General features: G+C 42.2%; 1 protein-coding gene across 2 annotated transcripts in view; it reads left to right on the top strand.

Annotated features, from left to right (window-relative positions):
* Positions 1–10,584, top strand: part of Bend6 (BEN domain containing 6) — a 55,882-nt gene extending 45,298 nt beyond the window's left edge. For both annotated transcript variants that reach the window (NM_001310484.1, NM_177235.3), the window contains one exon: positions 9,269–10,584. In NM_001310484.1, the coding sequence (NP_001297413.1) occupies positions 9,269–9,282 (14 nt within the window). In that variant the 3' untranslated portion in view covers positions 9,283–10,584. The remainder of the gene's footprint in view (positions 1–9,268) is intronic.
* Positions 10,585–19,251: the final 8,667 nt, after the last annotated feature.

Raw genomic sequence — 19,251 nt, 5'->3', positions numbered from 1 at the left:
TGTGTCTCTCAAACCCTCACTGTCTTCCATACAACACACTATTCTGCTGCATCTGCCAACTGGCTTTCTCTAGACGCTCACCTAGGAGACATTAGTATCCTCTGAGATAGGTAAATTTGGGAAGATTTTGAGATCTGCCAGAACCCATCCCAGTATCTGAGAGGTCCAGTCAGGAAGAGACATCTTCCTGACAGAAAAAAGTAAGAGAAAGAGATCACGATACCCCAGTTTCATTCAAAGGTACACCTCAATAACCAGAAGAACCCCATGAAGCCCAAACTCCCAGAATTCCTAACATCTCTCCAAAAATGCCAAGCAGGAGACAAGGTATTTAATGCATGTGCCTTTGGGGCACATGTAAACTTTTTCTATCTGGCATACACACACACACACATACACACACACACATAACTCTATATCACATATATATAACTCTACATCATACACATATACACATATGTATATAAAGCTATATCACATATACATATATAACTCTACATCATATACACATATATATATATATCTAATGTATCTTTTGGACATACATATATTCATCTATGTCAACAGAGGTTCAGAAGCCTGTAATCCCTAGGCACTCAGAGTCTAACAACCATGCCATCCTCTGTGTGGCTATGTCTGGCGCCCAGTACAGAGCACAGGTTGTCATTGGTTGATAATCAGATGATGATAGCTGAAAGGACAGCTGTTTTCTGTCTACATTACCTGTCTTTGAGAGGAAGAGCTACATTCTCTCTCTTCCTTTTTGAAGAATGCGTTTGTTCTTATCCCACACCTGCCTTCTTGCTGCCTGCCACTGCATTGCTAAGAACTCACAGATTCCAGTCTTCATGGTCTTTCCCTGGTTCTCATCTCTTCCTCACATGAACTAAAAGTGATTTGTAGGATTGCAGAGTCTTAGGTCATCACCTCTGGACAATCATGCTGAAGACCTAAGAGCCTTCGCCTGAAATTCTCAAAGCTGTCTGTCTCTAACAGAATATTTCTTATGCTTATGTTATAACAAATGATATCATACAATGTGGTTTAGACAGAGGGTCAATGGTTCTTTTGTCCTCTTGCTCCTGTTGTGCCCTGCGTCCACAAGAAACCCAGACGAGCCCAAGAATTGCAAAGTCCACTGCAACGCACAAGAGTCTTTTATTTTCAAGTTTGAACTCGGTTCTCCACCTAGCATTCACTGAATGCTGGCAAGTGACCCTGAATCCAGAAAACATTGGGCTTATATACAGTATAGTTAGGAGAAATAGAGTGAATATTCACAGAAAAGGGGAGTGGAGGGTGGAATAGTACTGAAGCGGGAGGGGGGGGTTAGTGGGTGTCTGTTCAATGACTAATTTGATGGCCCATCGTAACTATCTGTGACCTGACCTCTGTTTACCTTTTACTTTTTCCATGGTCTCCCTTGAGCTTGTTATTTCTCTAAGGTCTCAAGGACAGGCACCTGGAGAGTTATCAGAAGTGTTCGCTGTTGGTTTTTGGAGACACAGAGGCCGTGCCATTCTAATGCTAGGGGAGGGGGAGGGGCTGCTGCAGGAGGACACAGCACAGAAACCAGCTGTCTGCATATAGTGCTTGCTTGCAGGGAGGTGTGTGTGTGTGGGGGGGGGGGGGTGTTGCAGGGAGGAGGATGGAAACCTCTGGCAGGGAACACAGAGTCTCTAGTATCAGTAATTTGGGGGTTACATCAGCAGATGTTTTGAAATGTCTGGAGAGCTTTTGTTTTTTACACCTGGGTACCACTCCTGGCATTCAGCAGACAGCAGTGCCACTGAACAGCCTACAATTCACAGGAAAACCTCTCTCTTGAACCTCATCCTACTCAGCAAAGATCTGCCCATGTCACCACTGAAGTTAAGAAACCCCGGTCCAATGGGATTTTATTATTTTGGAAACAGTGACCCTAAAACCTGAAGAACTTGAATGAATTGCCACAACCATATGACTAGGGACCAGCGGATAGCAGCAGTACCGGGTTTTTCTTTTTGTATTAGTCCTATTACCATAACTGTTCTGGGGTGCCCACCAAAAACTCAACTACACTGGGTGTTCGAGGTCCCAGTGTAGCCCCAAGCCTTTTCTGAGGTGAGCTGTTAAGTGTCCTGGGTTGACAGGTTTCAGTTAACAAGAACGATTAGTCAGAAACAGAACTAGAGAAGCCAAAAGGCAAGGTTAGTACAGTTAGAGACTTTCCCAGAATGAAGGACTTGGACGGATTATATCTTTGCTTTCATTTTGACAGGTGGCACTGTCTACCTGTTGAGTTATACAGGCTGAACGGTTCTTCCATCATGGAGTCAGTTGTGCTAAGGTCTCGGTGAGCTAAAGTCTGGGACCCTGTTACAATAAGAATGATGCTTAGTGACTGAAGTGTATAAGTTCTCTTCAGCTCATGATTTTAATAAGATGATAGTCTAAAATCTGGAAGACCTATATGTGTACTCTGGTTGGGGGTTGCTTCAGTAATGGGAGGTCCCACAGCCAAGAACACATACAAGACAGGAATCCAGAGATCCAGGACCAGACTCTTCTCATGCAATACTGAACAAAGTGGATCTTTTCCAGGAGTGGTGCCCCCAATGACTTAGCCTCCTTCCAGTAATTACACTCCACCGCATGAAGGTTCCACCACCCCAGTAAAGACAGCAGTGTCGGCAACATTGTGTAACAAACTGTAGCACAGAGCTCTCTTGAAAGAACAGCCCATAGGATATATATAAATAGTATTTATGTATAGAGAGAGCAGGGGAGGAGAGAGCCTCTCAAGATATGTGATCATTCAGTAGGGGTGGCAAGCTGGAAATGCAGGCTGGCCAGGTGCAGGCCAGAGAAGACCGGATGCTGGAGTCAGAGTGGAAGGCCATCTCGAGGCAATATTTCTTCTTCCTCAGAGGACATGAGTCTTTAAGGTGTTCAACTTTTTGGAAAGAGGCCATATGCACATAGGAGGAGACACTCTGCTTCATTCAAGTAATGATTTTTAAGTTTTAAAATACATTCAAGGAAGTACCTAAGCAGAAATTTGACAGATATTAGGTATAACTGTGGCTGATACATCAAATCACCCATCACAGCTATTGATGTGGGGCCAGGGTATCTGGTTGGAAAATCTGTTCTGTCGACTTTAGAAAGCCACTTGATTTCATAAACTTCGACTTTTTCTGTGTTTTAAAACATTAATTTTATGACAAGCATACAAAGAAGTGAGTCTAATTGTGACATTTTTCATACTTGTGCTCACAACTCTTCACTGCCTTTCCACCTAGCCCCTCCCCCTCCTGCTGTGCCCCCCTTTGCCCCACAAACACTCCCCTTCCTGCTTTAGTGACACATATTCCATTACCCTCCTGTTCCCTACCTCTTTCCAAGTCTTCCTTCCAGATTACAGTACCCTATCTTCATGTCCCACATAAATATGCACATTTATGAATTTAAATCTGGGTTCTGCACATGAAAAATGCCCCGTGCACTGACTTCTGAGTCTCTTACTTTGCGTATCATAATGACCTCCAGTTTCAGTTTTTCTGCCAGTGCCACAGGTTCATTCTTCCTTACAGCTGGACAGAGCTTACATATGTGTACAACATTTTCTTTTATCAAGTCACCTGCTGATGGGCATCTAGGCTGCCTCCATGTTGTAACTATTGCAAATAGTTCAACGACACAAAGGATGTCCAAGTCCCTCCATGCAGTGCTAACTTGGAATCCTCCAGGTGTATCCCAGGGCTGCTGTGGCTGAAACAGACAGGTGTTCTACATTTTAGCTTTTGTGGAACCTTTTTATGGCTTTCCATAGCGGCAGCAGTTCACACTCCCACCAGCAGCACCAGAGTTCCCTGCTCCTAACATCCCCACCAGCTGTTGTTGTTGTTTGTCTTCTTGGTGAGAACCATTCGACTGGTGATCTTTGACAAGCCAATGGTGTCAAAAAACAGGCATTGGGAAACAGAGAGTCTCTTCAATAGATGGGCTTTGAGATGGAATATCAAGACAGTTTGAGGATACGGTTCTACTGCTCTTGCTTTTGTGTTCCGTTGCAGGATATGATGTAGACCAAGCTAGCCTCGAACTTAGGGAGTAGTCAAGCATCATACTGAACTTCTGATGCTCCTGACTCTAGCTCTCTATCAAATGGGTAGCTGGTAAAAATCTTTTCCCGTTCTGTGGCCTGCTACTTTGTCCCAGTGATGGTGTCCTTTGGCCTACAGAAGCCTCTCAGTGTCATGGAGTCCCATTTGTTAATTGTTGTCTGTCCTTAGTGCCTGTGCTAATAATGTTCTGTTCATAAAATCTTTTCATGTGCCAGTGAGTTCAAGGCTATTTCTTACTTTCTCTTCTATCAGGTTCAGTGTGTCTGGTTTTATGTTGAAGTCTTTGATCTGCTTGGACTTGTGTTCTGTGCAGGTGATAAATATGGATATATTTGCATTCTTCTATACAGAGACATCCAGTTAGCCCAGCACCATTTGTTGAGGATGGTGCCTTTTACTCAACTTGTATTTCTGGCTTTATCAAAATCAGGTATTCATAGATGTGTGGATGTATTGATGGGTCTTCAATTCTATACTATTGATCAATGTGTCTGTCTTTATGTAAACATTATGGTTTTTTACTACTATGGCTGTGTAGTACAATTTGAGATTGGAGGTAGTTATACCTCCCAGCAGCCCTCTTATCATTTAGGATTGTTTTAGCTATCCTGGTGTGTGTGTGTGTGTGTTTCCATATGAAGCTGAAAATTGTACTTTTAAGTTCTGTGAAGAACTGTGCTAGAATTTTGATGGAGACTGCATTGAATCAGTAGATTGCTTTAGGTAGGATAGCCATTTGCACAATATTAATCCTACTGATCAAGGAGCATGTAAGATCTTTCTATTTTCTGATATCTTCTTTAATTTCTTTTTCGATGTCTTTTTTAATCATACAAGTCTTTCACTTGCTTGATTAAAGTTACCCCACGATATTCTGCATTCTTAAGGCTATTGTAAAAGGTGTTGTTTCCCTGAGTTCATTCCCTGTCATTTGTATTCAGGAAAGCTACTCACTTTTCTGTGTTAATTTGGGGGGCAGGCAGGTTTTGAAACAAAGTTTTTCTTTGTAGCCCTGTATGTCCTGAATCTCATCCTTTAGACCAAGCTGACCTTGAACTCACAGAGATCCTACTGCCTCTGCCTCCCAAGTCCTGATATTGCGTATTAATTTTGTATCCTGCTACTTTGCTGAAAATGTTTATCTGCTCTAGGAGTTTCCTTTTTAGGTTCACTTATGAAAACTATCATATAATTTGCCAATAAAGTTATGTTTATTTCTTCCCTGCCTATCTGAACCCCATTGGTTTTCTTAGTTATCTTATTGGTCTAACCAAGACTCCACTACTATATAGAATAGGTATGGAGAGAGTGGCCAACCTTGTCTTGTTCCTGATTTTAATAGAATTGCTTTGAGTAACCTCTATTTAAGTTGGTGTTTGCTATAGGCTTGGTGTAAACTGCCTTTATTATGCTGAGCAATGGTCCTTGTAGCCCTAGTTTCTCCTGGATTTTTACCATGAATGGGTGTTGGATATTGTCACAGGCCTTTTCTTCATCTGATGACATGTTCATGTGGCCTTTGATTTTCCATCTGTTTAGATGGTGGGTTACATTTACTCGTTTGTCTATGTTAAACTACTTCTGTATCTCTGGGATGAAGTCTGGAAAAAGCATGGTGGATTTTTTTTTAATGTGTTCTTGAATTCTGTTTGCAAATATTTTATGGAGAATTTCTGTGTTCATGTCCATAAGGGAAATTGGTCTGTAATTCTCTTTCTTCATTGGGTCTTTTTGTAGTTTGGGTATCAGAGTATTTGTAGCCTCATAAAAAGAATTGGTCACTGTTCTTTCAGTTTCTATTTTTTGGAATAATTTGAGGAGTATTGGAGTTAACTCTTCTATTTCTTGGAATAATTTGAGGGTTAACTCTCCTTTGAAAGTCTAATAGAATTCTGCACTAAAACCATCTGGCAGGCTGGAGAGATGGCTCAGAGGTTAAGAGCACTGACTGCTCTTCCAGAGGTCTTGAGTTCAAATCCCAGAAACCACATGGTTGCTCACAACCATCAGTAATGAGATCTAATGCCCTCTTCTGGTGTATCTGAAGACAGCTACAGTATACTCATATGCATAAATAAATCTTTTTTTGTTTGTTTGGGTTTTTTTGTTTTGTTTTGTTTTTCGAGACAGGGTTTCTCTGTATAGCCCTGGCTGTCCTGGACCTCACTTTGTAGACCAGGCTGGCCTCGAACTCAGAAATCTGCCTGCCTCTGCCTCCCGAGTGCTGGGATTAAAGGCATGCGCCACCATGCCCGGCCCGCATAATAAATCTTAAAACAACAACAACAAAACCATCTGGCTCTAGACCTTTTTTGTTTAAGAGACTTTAAATGACTGCTTCTATTTCCCCAGGGATTTTAGATCTGTTTAAACTGATATCTGATCCCGATTTAACCTAGGTAGGTGGTATAGTGAGAAAATGATCCATTTCTTTTAGATTTCCAAATTTAGTGAGGTGTAGGTTTTTAAAGTATGTCCTTATGACTCTCTGGACTTCTTCAGTATCTGATTTGTTCCCCTGTCTCTAATTTTGTTAATTTGGATAAGGGATTTTATTGATTTTTCTCAAAGAACCAACTCTGTCATTGATTCTTGTCATTTTTTTCTATTATATTTATTTCAGCCCCGAGTTTTCATATCTCTTGCTGTCTACCTCTCTTGGCTGTGATTGCTTCTTTTTGTTTTGGCGCTGTCAGGTGTGCTGTTAAGTTACTAGTATGAGATCTCTTGCCACTTTAAATGTAGACCAGACCTCTTAAAACTGCCTTCATTGTGTTTTAATTTTTTCTTAACTTCTGTCTTGACCCATTTTTCATTCAGTTGAGAGTTGTTTAGTCTTTCATGAGTCTGTAAGCTTTCTGTTGTCTCTCTTGTTCTTCATCTTTAATCCAGTAAGTGGTTGGTAGGATGCAGGATGTTATTTCAATTTTCTTGTACCTGTTGAGACTTGCTCTGTGTCCAAGTATATGGCCAATGCTGGAGCAGGTTCCAAGAGCTGCTGAGAGGAAGGTATATTATTTGTATTTGGGTAAAATATTCTGTAAGTATCTATTAGGTCTGTTTGATTTATGGTGTTAGTTGGCTTCAGCATTTCTGTTTAGTTTTTTCTTCTGGATGACCTGTGTATTGGTAAGCATGGAGTATTGCAGTCTCCCACTATCACTGTGTCAGGATCAATATGTGATTTAAGCTGCAGTAGTGTTTCTTTTCATGAACATGGGTTCCCTGTGTTCGGTGCACAGATATTAAGAATTGCAATATTCCTTTGGTGGATTTTTCCTTTGATGAATATGTAGTGTCCTTCTCTGGTTAGTCTTGTTTTGAAGTTTATTTTGTTAGATAGTAAAATGGCTACATCAGCTTGCTTCCTGGGTTCATTTACTTGGAAGAGCTTTTTCAAATCTTTACCCTGAGGTAACGTTTACCCTTGAAGTTTGGGTATGTTTCTCTTGGATGAGGAAGAAAGATGAATCCCGTTTTCACATCCATTCTTTTAATGTGTCTATTTATTAGAGAATTGGGACCACTGACACTGAAAAATGTCAATGACCAATGATTGTTGATTTTCTGTTTTTCATATAGATATTTTAAGGTCTTTTTCTTGTGCTCCAGCTATATGTTGGAATATTCAAGGCATGCTGAGGCGTGTGGTGAGGCTGTAGTGAAGACAGTGTCCTGGCAATAATTGATTCTGTTTTTGCACTGAAGTTTAGCCATCTGGATTTGGGATGATTGTAATTCTAGGTGATGGTATCTGATCTTGTCTTTGTTGAGTGGGTGTTTCATTCCTTGGTTTCTGTTGCTCTTTCTTGTCTTAGGAGAGTGTAGTCGCTTGGGTTGCCTATAGGGACTGCTTCTGAGATCCTGTGGGTGTGGTCTCCCGGGACTATAATTTTTTTTTTTTCGAGACAGGGTTTTTCTGTGTTCCCCTGGCTGTCCTGGAACTAACTCTGTAGACCAGGCTGGCCTTGAACTCAGAAATTCGCCTCTCTCTGCCTCCCAAAGTGCTGGGATTAGAATTCATTTCTTATATTGAGAGCTGACATTTAGGGGTAGATGTAATCCACTTGAGGTGCAGAGAACTCAGGCCCCACCCCTAAGGACCCCCAAGATGAGCCTCAAGCTCACCAATCCTCACCCTGGACAAAACTACCCCCAAGAAACCCTGTCTATATAAAGCCTGCCTCCTACTGCAGCCACCCTCTTGTGTCTTTCCCAGTACATTTATTGTGTGTGTCTGTGTTTGTGTGAGGTTTGATGTACAGTGTGACTTTGTGGTATTCCTTGATCCAGACTTCCAGGATGCCTTTCCCTTCAGAGCTCTAACACCAGGAAAACCTTTTCCCTCAGAGCTGTAACATTTTCCATGGAGATGGGCTAGAAGTGTGCTGAAGGGGTCCACATGAGGAAAACCAGATGTTCCACCAGGATCCACTTAGTCCCCTTGGAATGGGGGCAGAGAGGGAGGAGAAGCCGTAGCCCATAGTCTGCTACAGAGCTGGGAATTAGACTTGGGAGTTGGATATGGAAGAGAGGAAGGATCTGAAGTTGGTCTGCCTGCTTCCGTGGCAGAGGCCAGCGGTTCCCACTGAGTGTCTGAGGGAGCTAAAGGCTGACACTCTGTAGGAGAAGGTCTGTGTGATCTGCTGGAGGTGGGGAAAAGGGGAAGGGAGGCCACAGCAGATGGTTGGCTCCAGAGCTGTGGAGGAGACTGAGGGATTGGATTTGGAGAAGGGAAGGGAAGGGAAGCTCTGAAGGTCACCTCCCTACCTCCCTCTCTTCTGGGCTTTGAGTCAGGTAAGCCAGGTTTGAGGACCTGCTAGCCAATAGGCAACCAATAAACCTCACTGAAGAATGTTATACAGATGGGTGATAATTTTTTTCAAATGCTTGATTGACATGGGGGGGGGGGCTCATTTTACCTTGTTTTAAAATTTAGCTAATACAATTCATTATTTCAAATAAAAATTTGAAAATTAAAAATAAAATTAATTAATAAAATAAATGAGATAAATAAATAATTGTTTAAAAATTTTTTTAAAGTACTTTAACTGTTTTTTTTTTTATGCTGGATTCCTCTACATTACAAAGCAATTCATGGGACGTCTTAATAGCTACAGCTCCTTCCTTTAATACAAGTTTGCTTTTTTATTTTATAGGTATCTTAAAATAAAACATGCTTGGTTTTCCGTCAAACATTGGAATTTGCTGGAGAACTTGAGACACATCAAGGACTGGCTGTAGTAGCCATGGCTTTCCTGGTGGAGTAATGGACTGGCTGAAGCTGCATGCAGAGCCCTTACTAATTAACCAGAGAATGTCTGTCAAACAAGCATGCAATATGGTTTCTTTGGAAATATGCATCTTTCACAGCCCCGAATACTTCCCTGTAAACTAACTTAAGATGATATCAGCTCTTGTCATAGCAACACAAACATCCACCCTCCAGATCAGTCGTTGTCTTCAACAAACACTTCAAATTATTACTATCAGTGACTCCTCATTATGGCTTTTGTTTGGTGGGGAGGGGCTTTAGCAAGCTCCTGTTTGGTAAGAATACAATTGAAATAATACACGTCTACCAATACCATGGCTAACCAAGTAATGATGACTTAACGTTAAACCGTTTGAGTTATTCTGTGATCCAAAAATGTGTGAAATAGGATTCTAGAAAAAAACCAAAAACATAAATGCCTTTTCCGTATTCAGTTATCCCAACATGCCCCTGAAAGTCTAAAATCCCATCTTTGTTTGTTAATTCCATGCGCTGATTTTTATAATAGTCTCTTAGTCTATGAGGAAGACACACCCCTCGGTATCCATTGTCCAGAACATACTAGATTCAGATGTGTAATAGTAGATAAATCACCTAAAGCGCACGTAGGACATGATATCGTGCCTGGTCAGCCATGATGCTAAACTGCTTAATTTTGACCTGTTTATTTCCACTGTAGCAGAAGGAAAATTAACTGGAATAAAAATACCAATTTAACTATGGCATGGAAAATGCCATTTTGTAAATCAACAAAAAATAAAACATTCTTCAAAGACTTCTCACTTCATAAAAGGTCCCCTGACTACTTTGCAATGAGAAGCTATGCCTTTCTCTTTTTCTCCCCACGCCTTCCTTTCCCCTCTGAGACAGGGCTTCTCTGTGTAACCCTGGTTATCCTGGAGCTCACTCTGTAGACCAGGCAGGGCTCACACTCAGAGATCCACCTGCCTCTGCCTCCAAAGTTCTGGGATTAATGGTGTGCATCACCATGCCCAGCAAACCTCTGCTTCTTGAGTGTGTAACGTGACATTGAAGCTTGGGAAGGAGGATTTTAAAGTGCAGTGCAGGGGACCCAGGGACTACACTGTACAGGCTGCTTGGTTAATAGTTCAGTTGTACAAAACAAATACTCACAATGAAGTGAATTGTGTGACATTTGCTACTTTTAATTAAATAAAATTTAACTCCATTGAAAACTAATGCACTTTCTTATGGTTCACTTTGTTTTATAATGTATTCTATTCCAGGCATAAAAAAATTTTTTTTTCCTAGGGAGAGGCTTCCTCAACACATTGAGACATTCTCGTCTTCACCAAGAGCCTCTCCTGACCTTTTATGGTGCCAAGCCTCAGCTGCCTTCCGTGACACTGTGGAGAGCAGAGGAAGCTGTGAGTGTGTAAGGAGTATGAGAGTCCTGAATGTGTAAGGAGTGTGAGTCCTGGGTGTATAAGGAGTGTGTGAACTCCTGAGTGTGTAAGCAGTGTTAGTCCTGAGTGTGTGAGAAGTGTGTGAGTCCTGAATGTGTAAGGAGTGTGTGAACTCTTGGGTAGACAAGGAGTGTGTGAACTCATGAGTGTGTAAAGAGTGTGTGAGGAGTGAGTGAGTTCTGAGTGTATAAGCAGTGTGTGAACTCCTGAGTGTGTAAGGAGTGGGTGAATGCTGAGTTTGTGAACTCCTGAGTGTATAAGGAGTGTGAGTTCTGAGTGTGTATGCAATGTGTGAACTCCTGAGTATGTAGAGTGGGTGAGTCCTGAGTATGTAAGGACTGGGTGAAGTCCCCAGTAAATGTGAATTATTGACAAGGATCTCTGCCTCATACCCATGGGAATTGGCAAAACCTTCCTACTAGTAAGGCTCAAAGATGTGACAAAACCTTCCTCTAACCCTAACACAGTCTTTATGAACTATTATGTGCAAAAACAAACAAACAACAAAAACTAGCAACTGCAGCTTACTCCTCTCAGGTGACTGCAACCTGAGACTGATTCCCTACAGAGAACCCCAACAGAAGCTAGCTGTGCATAATAAACACGCTGAGGTGCGTGTGTGCACGTGTGCGTGCGTGTGTACGCACGCGCGCACACACACACACACACCAATCCCGGCTTTTCCATACCTGTGTACCTTCTTCATTCCCTTGAGGCCCAAGTCAGGCTTTCAGGATCAATCCATGTTTGTCACAGTAATAACCCCCTCGTGCCTTCAGAACCAGTACCACCTGGGAGACTCTTGCAGATTACCAAGTTTGGCTGCCAGAACAAGGTACAGCCTTGGTCCCACTGGGCCACAGCTTCTGTGTACCAATACTGAGGAAACACTCTAAGATTTGTGATCCTCATTGATGTTGTCTCTTCTTTTGTTTAAGACTTATTTATTATTTATTTTATGCACATGAGTATACCACCATTGCTCTCTTCAGACACACCAGAAGAGGGTGTCAGACCCCATTACAGGTGGTTGTGAGCCACCATGTGGTTGCTGGGAATAGAACTCAGACCTCTGGAAGAGCAGTCAGTGCTTTTAACCACTGAGCCATCTCTCCAGCCCCCTGTTGGTTTCTTCTTAATCAATGATTTCTTAGGTCCAGCTAAGTAGCATCAATTGCCCCCAGCAAAGCAAAGGTTTCAATTTAGTGGTTCTGCTCCTTTGTTAACCACAGACAGTTCTTCAGCCCCAACTGACCAGAACCACACATTCTTACTTGAAAATATCACAGGAGTGACTCTGATAGAGTCTTTGAAGAACTCTCACACTCTAAGACTGCACAAGCCAGGTCTCCCTTCTCCAAGTGGTTCTCAGCCTCTCTTCCAGGTTCCCAGGACAGCCGGGTAAGCTTTGAGTATTAACAGCTTTTTCAGCCCAGCGCTCTGAAGTCCTTCAATAATCCCTCCCAACATGATTAAGTCCATTAGAGCAATATCTTATGAACCCAATACCAATTTCTGTCTTAGGGATTCTACTGATGTGAGAAAACACCATGACCAGAAACAACTAGAGGAGTTAAGAGTTCATTTCAACTTACAGTTGTTGTAGTCCATGGTCAGAATGTGGTCCAGGAATGGAGCCAAGTGAGGAGAATTCTAGGTGCTTATGAGTGTGCCCCAAGAAAACAAGAGTCCTGTGACCTCAGCTTCTTCCAAACATGGAATTGTGTTTTCCTCTTCCAGCCAAGTGTAGCCAATAAAAGTGAGTTACTTTGATTACTCATTATTGCTGGCTGTTGTTACCCAATTAAATGTTTAAACTATCCTTTATGTTCCTCTATGGGAAAACATGTTTTTGCCATGTGCAGCTTGTCCTTGTGATTGTATGCAGCTTGAACTCATGAGGACTTTACTCATGCGACTCTTCTTAACCCTCAGGGTACAAATTGTCTGATGCTCTGAATAAAGTTGGCTACTGCGTGAGACATTAGTTCACCGTGTTTATCAGCTCCATTCTCCCAGGTCCCACGACCTCTACAGTGACACCTGAGCAGGGACCTGAAGTCACCTATGAGGTAACCTCCTTCACAGAAGGAGGTGGGTGAGAAAAATGGGTCAGAAATCAGGGAAGGTGTTGCCTTATGTCACAGTTTTGCATCTTTTTTTTTTTTAAGAATTCTTAAAAATGATTTATTTATTTTATATGTGTGAGTACACTGCTGCTATCTTCAGACACACCAGAAGAGGGCAATGAATCCCGTTATAGACGGTTGTGAGTCACCATGTGGTTGCTGGGATTTGAACTCAGGACCTCTGGAAGAGCAGTCAATGCTCTTAACCGCTGAGCCATCTCTTCAGCCTTTTCTTTGGGGCATCATTTTTAAAGATAGGAGACGCTCAAGCATCAGACTCACCACTATCAGCCTGCGTGTAGGTTATTTATGATTATAAGCCCTGGTTTCCAAAAGAAGAGAGTTTAGGTGAAGAAGTATGGGGCAGAGTCCAAAAGAATATTGAAAAGACTTATAAGCAAGGGGGGGAGATCCCTGTTCAATTTTGAGTCACTTGGGCATTAATTCAAACTGTTATTAAAGTACTTAAGGAAGCTAAGGACATTAACCGGAAGCACTAATTCCTTGAATGAATATAAACAGGATGATTGAAGCTTAAAATTAGTAAAGGAGGCAAAAATGAAAGAGAAGAGAAGAGGGAAGGAGGAGATTCTCCTCACGGAGGGGACTGGACAGGAAAATCAGCACCATCAGCATCTTCGCCTCAGGAACTCCTGTACTAGAGACTCGAAAGATATATCAGAGCTGGGCGTGGTGGCGCACGCCTTTAATCCCTGCACTTGGGAGGCAGAGGCAGGCGGATTTCTGAGTTCGAGGCCAGCCTGGTCTACAAAGTGAGTTCCAGGACAGCCAGGGCTATACAGAGAAAAGAGTAAAAACTTTTACAGGAAAAACTGATTCTGGAATTGGTGTTTCTATTATAACTGACAAGTTATTTCTCCACTAGTGAAATAAGCCAATCATACTATATTAGATTATATTAAATGCAGATTTGTTGGGACTCTGCTCTCAGGTGGGAGGCAGGAGGGAGTATACATAGAAAAAGAGGAGATAGAAAAGAAGAGAGGCCAAAACATCTGGGTTATATAGGGAAGAGACTCGGGGGAAGGGCAGGCCAGCCCCTGGGTTAGAAAGTTTAGGTATGTCAGGAAGGGACTGGGGGATGCTGGGAGAACCTGGAGGCTAGATCTACTCTGGCATGTAAAATATGCATCTTAGCCCCTTGTCCTGGGGTCTGAAACCAAACAATAACTATAGAAGAACTGCCTGTTATGGAGGTAAATTTAACCCAGTAGGGCTAGGAATCATGCACTCTAAGGAGATTAAAGAAAGTACTCCAGTGTTCCAATGCGCAGGTCCAGAATACATGACAGTACCGCAGCCTATGTCACTCCTGTTCCGAGTAATCTTTGGGGGAGAGACTTTCTACAAGAAACTGTTTCCAGGGTCAATCTCCCCACTTCCAATGTTACCTAGTCTTCACAAGCACGTTGGCTAATGAAAAGAACGGGATATAGAACAGGAGGACTAGGAAGACAGTTTCAAAGATTGAAATTCAAAGTATATTCCAGCCAGGACAAAATCATAAACACTGATGGGGATTTTCTTAAGGACCATGAAAAATATACCACCTATAAAAAAATTACATGGGTCACTGATAAGTGGACATTAGCCCAGAAACTTAGAATACCCAAGATACAATTTGCAAAACACATGAAACTCAAGAAGAAAGACCAAAGTGTGGGTACTTCGTTCCTTCTTAGAATGGGGAACAAAATACTCATGGAAGGAGTTACAGAGACAAAGTTCAGAGCTGAGACGAAAGGAAGGACCATCCCGTAATCAGCCACCAAACCTAGACACTATTGCATATGCCAGCAAGATTCTGCTGAAAGGACCCTGATATAGCTGTCTCTTGTGAGGCTATGCCAGTGCCTGGCAAATACAGAAGTGGATGCTCACAGTCATCTATTGGATGGAACACAGGACCCCCAATGAAGGAGCTAGAGAAAGTAACCAAGGAGATAAAGGGATCTGCAACCCATAGGAGGAACAATAATATGTACTAACCAGTACCCCCAGAGCTTGTGTCTCTAGCTGCATATGTAGCAGAAGATGGCCTAGTTGGCCATCAATGGGAGGAGAGGCCCTTGGTCTTGTGAAGATTATATGCCCAGTACAGGGGAATGCCAGGGCCTGGAAGCAGGAGTGGGTGGGTTGGGGAACAGGGCAGGGGGAGAGTATAGGGGACTTTCAGAGGGGAAACTAGGAAAGGGGATAGCATTTGAAATGTAAATGAAGAAAATATCTAATAAAAATAAATAAATTTTAAAAATTAAAAAATACATGAAAATCTATTTTTATTAATTAATTAATTTATTTATTTATTGGTTTTTTGAGATAGGGTTTCTCTGTGTAGCCCTGGCTGTCCTGGAACTCACTTTGTAGACCAGGCTGGCCTCAAACTCAGAAATCTGCCTGCCTCTGCCTCCTGAGTGCTGGGATTAAAGGCGTGTGCCACCACGCCCACCACATGGAAATCTATTGAGCCAGCCTGAATCCTTCATGGCCCCTTTCTAAAGAAAAGTTACAGACTGCACCAGTTAGTCAGAAAACAGTTGGAACATGGGCACATAGAACCAACCCTCTTTCCCCCCACCCCTACCTAGAATTCTGTTTTTCTAATTAAAAAGAAATCTGGTAAATCGAGATTGTTGATTGACTTACAGAATGTTAATGCCACCCTGTGGCCAATAAGAGCTTTACAGCCTGGTTTACCTATATCCTACAACTATTCCTACATTGGCCTTTAATAATTTTGAATTTAAAAGATTATTTTTATACTAAACATATTCATCCTGATTATAAAGTACATCTTGCCTTTTCTGTACCCTCACTCAATTATATAGAACTTCAGTTCTGATATCAATGGACTGCGCTACCTCAAATAGTGGAAAATTGCCTTACTATGTGTTAATACTATGTAAAAAACGTTTCAGAGCCTATGAGACTGGCCTTCCCTCGTGTTTTTAAATCAGCTGGTCGCTGGGCAGTGGTGGTGCACGCTTTTAATCCCAGCACTTGGGAGGCAGAGGCAGGCGGATTTTTGAGGGCTACACAGAGAAACCCTGTCTCAAAACAAACAAAAAGAAATTATCTACTCTAGTGGACATTTGTGTGTGTGTGTGTGTGTGTGTGTGTGTATGTATGTGTTTTAAATTTTGTTCTGGTCACCAATTGTCCCAAGTATCTTACAGTGTCTGATCTTGTATCTTTGCAGGTGCAATAATCAGCCCATTTTTATGTAGCACACCCTGAGTCACACTATGTGGCTAACAGGATATCATAGCAAATAAGATACACATGAGGGAAGCCACTCAAGCAAAAGCAAGCGCTGCTCATAGTTAGCTGATGATGGCTGGCCAGACTCTTAAGTCAGTTGAACATTGCACGTGGGGAAGGGCTAGAGTCTGTTCCAGGTTTCTCCTCTGTCCCCATTTTCATATGAGTCAGTTGTCTAAGACTTGCAACCACTTCTTAGAGATGTGCCATTGCTATTTTCCTGCTTTCCAGACTATCAGTACTGTAACAACGTTTGCTCTTTGTGGCCGAAGATACTTTACAATAAGCTGACAGCATTCCCTTCTGTTATGTCTCCCAGTTCTATGTGCCTAAGTGTGATTATTGTCCCATAATGAAACTGTTCCCCAGACTGGGATGTTCCTGTAGTGGTGGCATCTTTACTGAGTATGCTCGAGATGACACTTCTCCTGACAGGAGAAGATGCATTGCTCTTCCAGCGGGGGTTGGGGAACAGGGGACAGCCTGCACAAAGAGAACTGACGAGGTTCAAATTTTAATTCTGGTTGTTTGGGAAAACATTTTCTTCCTCTTACAAACACCCTTTCTGGATAGAAAAAAAAAAAAAAAAAAAAAAAAGGCCTTGTGGGATAATAGGATAACTGGAGTCTAGGGCAGGTTGAAAGACACAGGGATACCTTGTTACAAAGGAGTAAAAGATCAAACAAACAAACAAAAACCAGTCTGATACTTGAGGAGGCAATCCTGGTATTTTAGAGAGTGGGTGTAGCCAGCAAAGAAAAACATTCACAATTGGACCGGAACTATTTCCCCAAAGGTCCACGAGTTGAAGATTTTTCTCCTCTGCCTACAGTGCCAATGGCAGGTGGGGAAACCTTAGTAGGTGGAACCCAGTGGGAAGATGTTATGTTATTCTGGCATGCCCTTAAGTTCTCATTTAAGAGAGGGAGAGATGGTTCAGGGGTGTTTTTGATGCTTCTGCAGAGGACCCAAGTTAAGGTCCCAGCATCCACATCAGACAGTTGTTAAACACCTGTAAATCCAATTCTGGGTATCCAGTGCCTTTTTACGGCTTCCATGGGTGCCTGTGTACACATCATTTGCACATACACACATGTGCACACACAGACACCACACACACCAAACACATACATCACATGCACGCACACACACAATAAACATACATATCACATGCACACATATGTACATGTGAACATACATACTTTTTAAATCTTTAAAAGCAGTTTCCCTCTGTAAAGATGACCGTCTTGAGAAGTCCAGATTTACTTCTCAGTGTGCTTTGTCCTTGAGTGGCTTGGTTTCTCCCAACCCTTCTGCTCTGGCACATGTAAATATGCTTAATAAAGTCCCAAACTCTAGCCGGGCAGTGGTGGTGCACGCCTTTAATCCTAGCACTTGGGAGGCAGAGGTAGGCGGATTTCTGAGTTCGAGGCCAGCCTGGTCTACAGAGTGAGTTCCAGGACAGCCAGGGCTATGCAGAGAAACCCCTTCACTCTGTCTCGAAAAACAAACAAACAACTCTCAAACTCTGCTTCAAACTAGATAAGACTTACTTATTTATTGTAGCTGATCTTTGGCTACTTTGTGGGTTCTTTTTTTCTTCCACCCTTTTAACCCCCTAACACTACATAGTTGAGAAGAAAGGATAGAGGGGAATGAAGTAACCTTATTGTTAGACTACTTCCTGCTGTTAGAGGCATCAAATTCTTTGGCGTAAGTTTGATCTTTGTTGTCAGGATATCTAATTTCTTCTTGTTCTCATTTCTTCTTTGCTCATAACTGCTTAACAAACCACAACCAACAACAGCAACCAACCAACAATTCACAGTTCTTGGATCCCTGGCATTTATAGCCCCTCTGAAGAGAACCCGGACTTCCAAATGTCACACACTGACAAAAAACTATCTGCAGCTGGCAAATTCATGCCCCTGCTAGAGCACGAGGCAAATCATACTCAGCTGCTGCAGACAGACAGAAGCAGCCCCACAACCCACACCTGGGATTAAAATGAAAACCTAGTCTTAGAATAGTTCTGTGTTTTTAAAGGAACCAAAATTCTCACTACAGCTTATATTTGGAAGAGATGACGTTCCCAAAAGCTTAACAGAACCATCCAGCCTAAGGATATCAGTGACAAGTCATGTCGCTTACTTTTTTAGAGGCTCATGCTGGGCTCCACCTGAAGCATTGTTTTGAGTTTTCCTGACTCGCACTTGGCTGATCCGCACTGCTAAGCACAGCTTGCATGTAACCTTGCTTTCTTTGCTTTTTTTTGTTGCTGTTTGGCCAGAAACCCACCTTATGTTCCACGACTGCCACTGCTATTAAAGACAAATATCCATTGACAACTATTCACGCCCGGTTCCTGGGACACATGGACTAGTACGCAGGGAGGCCAGATGGTGAACTCCCAAAGCCAGACTGCAGTGACTGTTACTCTAGCAACATTGTATCACCTCTCAAACAGTATCAAGTGAGGACCACATGTTCCAATACCTGAACCTATGGAGGGGTATTTCTCATCCAGACAATTATAAATTGGTTACTATTTGTTCCTTACAGACTTTCCCATTAGTATCATGGGCTTTCTGGTTTATTGTATTGGATTTGTTTTGTTTATTTCTCTCAGGAAAATCTTTTCTCCTGTGCTCTTGTATGTAGACTTTCATCTTTTTTGCCTCTGTGTATAGTATTCTGCAGTGCTGCCTTGAGGTTCATGATCTGACTTCAGCTGAGCTTGAGATGTCTTTATTTCTCCATCCATTTTATATTATAGCTTTGCTGGATTTAGCAATTATCGCTTGGGAGCTATTTATTTTGATGGCTTCAAGTATGCTTTTCATGTTTTTCTGGTCTTTACGGTTAGTGATGAAACACCTGGCATTTGCCTTTGAAGGTGAGTTGGTGTTGTGACTATGTTATTTCTTTGCTTTGTGTCTTGGACACCTGGACTATAGCATGTTACTGAGAGATTTCTCTCTGGCTGTTATTTGGGCTTTAAATGAACCTTGTGCTGAATGCCTATTTCT

Source organism: Mus musculus, chromosome 1 (genome assembly GCF_000001635.26).
Source record: "Mus musculus strain C57BL/6J chromosome 1, GRCm38.p6 C57BL/6J".
Taxonomy (NCBI): domain Eukaryota; kingdom Metazoa; phylum Chordata; class Mammalia; order Rodentia; family Muridae; genus Mus; species Mus musculus.
Note: the sequence above shows the minus strand (reverse complement) of the source record. Positions and strands in the feature narration are given on the sequence as shown.